Raw genomic sequence first — 6,575 nt, 5'->3', positions numbered from 1 at the left:
GCCAGCGCCAAAGGCCCCCCCGCGTGTTTATGTGACCACAGTCACAGGACCCAAAGACAGGATAGCTAAGCCTCGCTGAGTTTATTTTCCATTACGTTTAAACCTTTGGAGTGCAGTGAACCCCAACTACATTCTTGTCAAGCACTTTTTAAAAAACATATTTCAGCACTTAATATTTAAACCCATGTACCCTTCAAGTAAAATATCAGCCAGGTGTTTCGGATTCGTAGCAAAGAGAGAGATCATCAAAAGTTTGCTTCGTCAGAAATATTTGACACCTGAGAAAGCTTTTAAAGCAACTTTTCTTACAAACAGGCAGCTGTTTTGCCAGCGTTCTCAAGTCAGAGTCCCTCAAATTCCAATTCTAGTCTGGAAATCAGGAAGTTGTAGTTGGATTTGAATTTTACTTTAAGCCTCGCCACCCCGTTTGAAGGTATGTAGAATGATATAACTGGAGGCGTGATTGAGAAGCTCCAGGTTTAGGGAGCGACAGTCTCCTCATTTTTAAATTATTGTTTTCTGCAACTGCATGCATTCTGTTAGCCCACCATGGAACACAGAACTTTTTCCCAGGATGGACAAACTGAAAACTTCCAAAATTTGACTCAGAAGAGTTCTAAATTCTTAGAAGTTCTCAGTGTTGTACTAAGAGAAAAAAAAAAACCCTTCTTAAACCATATTTTCTTTTCCTAACCAAGTGTTACATGAAAGTTAGCACGATTATCCCATTTTTGAGAGTCAAATACTCTGTAAACACAGTTTAGTTAGTAAAAGTTGTGGGTGAAAGTCTATTGTGGAAATGAAAGACTTGCCTATGCTTAATGTTGGCTAATATTTCTACTAGCATTATTTATATTACATTAAATATTTAATGTAATATAAATGTTTACTGTATGTTTACTGTAAATGTTATATAACATAAATTTTATTGCATATAATGCTTACATATTCTGTAACATAATATGTATATGACATTTATATGATGAATATAGATAATGTATTATAGTTTTTATCAGATTCTCCATATATTGCTACTTTAAAAAAATAATTTTATTTATTTATCTGTCTTCCTTTTGGCTGTGCGGGGTCTTTGTTGCTGAGCAAGCTTTTCTCTAGTTGTGAAGAGTGGAGGTGACTCTCGAGTTGCGGTATGCAGGCCCCTCACTGTGGCGGCTTCTCTTGCTGTGGAAACAGGCCCTCGGTGCGTGGCCTCCAGTGGCTGCAGGTCCTGGGCTCTAGGGCACAGTCTATTTGTGGTGGCTGGGTTCAGTTGCTCTCTGACATGCAGGATCTTCCCTAATCAGGGATTGAATCCGTGTCTCCTGCATTGGCAAGCAGATTCTTTGGCACTGAACCACCAGGGAAGCCCTCCTGCTCCTTTAAAGAATTAATACTTAGCCGTGGGCCACTGGGTCACTGGCTTTCCTTTATTTATAAGGATGGTGGAGACTGGGAATTTCTGGAAAGTAATAAGCAGATGTTCTCCACATCTATATGCAATAGTGTTACTTCAGGACTCTAAGGGCGAGTTGGGGATAGGATATTCACCAAGAGGGGAGAGCTGTTAAGATGTTGATAACGATTCAATTTCTGTATCCAGTGTGTTGGTTCTCAAAGTGTGTTCCTGGAGCAGCAGCATCATCTGGGAACTCTTCAGACCTGCAGTTTTTGGGGGTTCCACACCAAACCTACCAAATCGAAAATGCCAAGCCTGCCAGGAAGTTCTCAGGCACTTAGGGTCTGAGCGTCTTCGTCAGGCTGGTCAAGAATGTGGGCACAGGGGCTTCACAGGGACCCTTCTGCCCAGTGCCAGCTGTTGAGAGCTTGGATTTTCTGTGGCCCTGTTTCCTCCTTATGGGGATGCTCTGAGGGCTAATTATGGCCACACATGAAAAGCACCTAGGAGAGAGGCTGGTCCCTGGCTCTAGTGTTATCTGTTTATGATGATGAGTACTGTAATTGGTGATCTGAAGCTTTAGTGTTGTTGCCACTCACCTGAATCTTCATTACTGTCGTTTTATTTTCTGTATCCTTCCCACTTTGGGCTTCCCTGATGGCTTAGATGGTAAAGAATCTGCCCATAATGCGGGAGACCTGAATTCGATCCCTGGGTCAGGAAGAGCCGCTGGAGAAGAGAATGGCAATCCACTCCAGTATTCTTGCCAGGAGAATTCCATGGACAGAGTCTACAGTCCGTGGAGTCACACAGTAAGATATGACTGTGACTAACACTTCCCAATTTGGACCATTTCTGGCTCCGTCCTTACTCTGTTCTTGCTTAGTGTTTGCATATGTATTTCTCCTAATTGGTCAGGGTCTCTCTGTCCATTTACAGGTAGGTTTCTCTTTGATGGGATGGTGTGTTCCAGCTCACAGTAGTTCATTTCTTTGATCTTCCATTCTTACCGTATATATATAAGTAGAGTTTAGTAAAAACTATTTCAGAAAAGGAGCATGCCAAAATGCCAAAGAGCCTAGTGACATCAGAACAGATTGCATTAAACTTCGGAGGTTTAAGAGGGATTTGTGTGCTGACAAGAACGCTGGTCTAGCTCCCAAAGACTTTGGAGCTTGTTCGTTCTGCCATGGGCAAGACAAGTCACTGCAACCTCCCAGGTCTCCTCATTTGAAAACCGTGTGTCAGATGCCTTGGTTCTGACATTCTTTTAAACTCTAATGTTCTATGACTCAACAGTAATAATGCATTTCCACAGGCGGTAAAAATATTCTAGACTCTTCCCTTCCAATTCTCACTGTTTACTTCCTCTGCACTTCCCCTTCCTGCCTCCCTGTTTGCCGGCCAGTTGATAGTGGGCTTCTGTGGGGGTGAGTTAACCCACTCTTTCCAGGGTGTTTTACTACTGAGCTCCCTCCAGAGGGTGGGAATTCTACAGTGAGGATTGTGGCTGGGGCTTCAGTTTCATTCCTGAAACACTCCTTGAGCTTTGATCTATTCTGGGCACCCTGCCAGATCGCCAGGGGGTGCGGGGGTGGAAGGTGAACGCTGAGGGTCAGTTTCACTGGGTCAGTTTCTTAGTAAACACCTGTGAGCTCCACGTGGCCCTCTTTCTTTCAGGAAGTAGCAGAGTCCCATGGTAGCCAGGTGGGCGAAGGGGAGTGAGGACCATCCACCTGCCTTGGAGAAGACACCATCTGACCCGCCTGCCGAGTGAGCCCCCAGGTAGCATGCGGTTCTGGGGGCACGGGGTGTTGGGAGGGAGGGAGTGGGTGTTTAGCCTTGGGGTGCTGTCCACCAGCCACTCTTTTCCACAGTGAGAGGCTGATCCCAAGGCCCTTATCCCCATCCATCTAGGTTTTCTTCCCCCGTATATGACCCCCATCCTCAGATGGCCTTTGGGGTCATTGATTCCAACAACAGTTGTGCAAAACTATAGCACAGGAGCTTTGGGGAGAGAGAGGAGACAGAGTCAGCTCATCCCTAGCCTCTGCCCCTTTGAAGGAGAGGTTAAAACAGAAGCGTCGTGGCCCTGCCTTTGTAACAACAGGGCCAAGTCTCCCAGCCTCTGGCAGAAGGCTGAGCTGGGAGCTTCATTTGTGCCGCAGGACAGTTGTGTACCATGCGCACAAGAAAACTTAAGCTTCTGTTTTCACTTCAGTGGGTTGAATGGCATGCACTTGCCCCTAAGAGTGTTGTTTTATTTTAAGCTCATGCAGTTACTTGTCCGTAAGCTAAGTTTGTCTTTGCCAGCGCCCATGTTCTGAGCTTGACTAGGCACTTGGGCATGCCAGCCTGGCATTATGTTTCCAAACTTCCACTGTGGTTGCTTTCCTCTTGATTCCTGAGAGGGGCTGCTGAGGGTCTGATAAAGCCCACACTAAATTATATCCTGTACTTTTCATCTAAGTGTTAGCCACTCAGTCGTGTCTAACTCTTTACAACCCCATGGACTGTGGCCCTTTAGGTTCTTCTGTCCATGGGGTTCTCCAGGCAAGAACACTGGAGTGGGTTGCCATTCCCTTCTCCAGGGGAGCTTCCTGATCCAGGGATTGAACCCGGGTCTCCTGTATTGCAGGCAGATTCTTTCCTGTCTAAATCACCAGGGAAGCCTACTTTTCATCTAGACTGGTCCCCAAATTAGTGGGATAGGCTTCAACAAGAAAAATAAATTCTGGATAACATAGGGCCATTCTTTGCAAGGAAAATGAAAAAGAGACTCCCCTTTTCTGAGAAAAAAAAAAAAAAGATCATTTCAAGGGGCAGGCAGTAAATGGCACACTTTAACAGTGCAAGAGGAAAACTAAAAAGCCCAACAGATTAGCCGTATCCTCAACAGGTGTTAGCCTTTAATGGATACAGTTTCAGATTCCTTGAAGGGATTTGCCCAGAGGATTATTTTAGAAACTCTGCTGAGAAAACATTATTCCAACAGCAAAGATTACTGCATGAATCATAGACCACTGTATACCAGTGTCATTTTAAAGGGAGAAATTTTTTATTATTATTAAAATGCCACTGAGGTGGAAAATCATGCCAACCAGGTGGTTACCCTGTAATCATTCACATTATCTTTTCCAAGGAATGTAGGGGTAACTTAGTCACAAGGCAGGCATTATAAGATGCTGTGTGGCCTCACCCCAGCTTTTCCCTGTCTGTAAATGCGGAGCGTTCTCTGGGGCTCAGCATGGCAGCCTAGTACCTCTTGCAGGTAAGTCTGTTCTGCTACATTGTCAGATGCCTGTACTCATGTATTTGTTCACTAGCTCTTTAAAATAGATACTTAGGCTGGTTCTACTTAGCTCGAAAGAAGTAAGGCAGGATTTTTGTGCCATACCTAAATGCCACGCCTAATATTCTATATTGATAACTTTTATCTCAGCATAACCAGCCATTAATAAAGTTTGATTATTTGTTCTAAGTTTGTTTTTGGCTGTTGGATAACTTGATCTTTCCCATTGTAATCAAAAACTGGGACAGATCAAGGATTCCAAATAATTCATCAGACTATGGGGGGAAATCAATGGCTATTAATGGCTATTGCTATATCATGCAAAAGAACAGCTTTAAAAAAATTTTTATGAATAGTACCCAAGGTTTTAAAGTTTGTGCTAACATTTTCCATCACTATATCAAAAAGTATCTTGTGGATGGTGCATTTTATTTATATCAGTACTGGCCCTATGCTAAGTCAACTTATTTTTTAATTTTCTATACTTGAAAATCCTTGAAAGCGGAATATACATAAATATTCATAATACTCTATGGGGTGGATGCTTGTGAGTATGATATCAGAAAGAGAAGATTTGCATTTGAGTGTGAAGTTCTGTTTTGACACTTTACAGCCATTATCTCATTCAACCATCACAAAAACTCTGAGAAGTAGACTGTATTCCTAGTTCACAGATTAGGTAGCTGGGGTCCAGAGAGGTTAAATAGCATGCCCCAGTCACACAGTGAGTAAGTTGGAAAGAAAGAATTTAACCCCAGTCTCTTTGTCTCCAGTCTCTGCTCCACACTCTCTCCTACCACCATCCCCAGGTACACATCCATGAATCTGGCCTTCAGTCTTCACCTTTCTTGTGAACTTCCGTGTACATTCACTTTTATCTCATAGGAGTATCCTGTTTCTACTTTCTGGACACGTGACAGTAAGGGGACATCTTCCTTTGTCCTTTCCTTAGGTGGCCCTGTGAGCTGGTCCATGGACCCGATTCACATCAGCATGGCCAGCGCGCCCCTGGTGAAGCACACCGCTGGTGCTGGCCTCAAGGCCAGCAGACCCCGAGTCATGTCCAAGAGCGGGCACAGCAACGTGAGAATTGACAAAGTGGATGGCATATATTTGCTCTACCTCCAAGACTTGTGGACCACCGTCATCGACATGAAGTGGAGATATAAGCTCACCCTGTTTGCTGCCACGTTCGTGATGACCTGGTTCCTGTTCGGGGTGATCTACTATGCCATCGCCTTTATCCATGGGGACCTGGAGCCCAGTGAGCCCCCTTCCAATCACACCCCATGCATCATGAGAGTGGACTCCCTCACTGGGGCGTTTCTGTTTTCCCTGGAATCCCAGACGACCATCGGCTACGGAGTCCGTTCCATCACCGAGGAATGCCCTCATGCCATCTTCCTCTTGGTGGCCCAGCTGGTCATCACCACCTTGATTGAGATCTTCATCACGGGCACCTTCCTGGCCAAAATCGCCAGACCCAAAAAGCGGGCGGAGACCATCAAGTTCAGCCACTGCGCCGTTATCACCAAGCAGAACGGGAAGCTGTGCTTGGTGATCCAGGTGGCCAACATGAGGAAGAGTCTCCTGATCCAGTGCCAGCTCTCAGGGAAGCTCCTCCAGACCCACGTCACCAAGGAGGGCGAGCAGATCCTCCTGAACCAGGCCACCGTCAAGTTCCACGTGGACTCCTCTTCTGAGAGCCCCTTCCTCATCCTGCCCATGACGTTCTACCATGTGCTGGATGAGACAAGCCCCCTGCGGGATCTCACCCCCCAAAACCTGAAGGAGAAGGAGTTTGAGCTGGTGGTCCTCCTCAATGCCACCGTGGAGTCCACCAGCGCCGTGTGCCAGAGCCGCACATCTTACATCCCGGAGGAGATC

The 6,575-nt window shown here is 45.5% G+C and overlaps 1 protein-coding gene across 1 annotated transcript in view; it reads left to right on the top strand.

Moving 5' to 3' along the window:
• The first annotated feature begins 200 nt into the window (after window positions 1–200).
• KCNJ15 (potassium inwardly-rectifying channel, subfamily J, member 15) overlaps window positions 201–6,575 on the top strand; it is an 8,987-nt gene continuing 2,612 nt past the window's right edge. Inside the window, exons 1-4 of the mRNA XM_010834820.1 lie at window positions 201–433; window positions 3,077–3,160; window positions 3,423–3,427; window positions 5,641–6,575. Coding sequence (XP_010833122.1) covers window positions 3,093–3,160; window positions 3,423–3,427; window positions 5,641–6,575 — 1,008 coding nt within the window. The 5' untranslated portion in view covers window positions 201–433; window positions 3,077–3,092. The remainder of the gene's footprint in view (window positions 434–3,076; window positions 3,161–3,422; window positions 3,428–5,640) is intronic.

This window comes from Bison bison, unplaced genomic scaffold (genome assembly GCF_000754665.1).
Source record: "Bison bison bison isolate TAMUID 2011002044 unplaced genomic scaffold, Bison_UMD1.0 scf7180017864037, whole genome shotgun sequence".
Taxonomy (NCBI): domain Eukaryota; kingdom Metazoa; phylum Chordata; class Mammalia; order Artiodactyla; family Bovidae; genus Bison; species Bison bison.
This window is presented reverse-complemented; position numbering and strand designations above follow the sequence as displayed.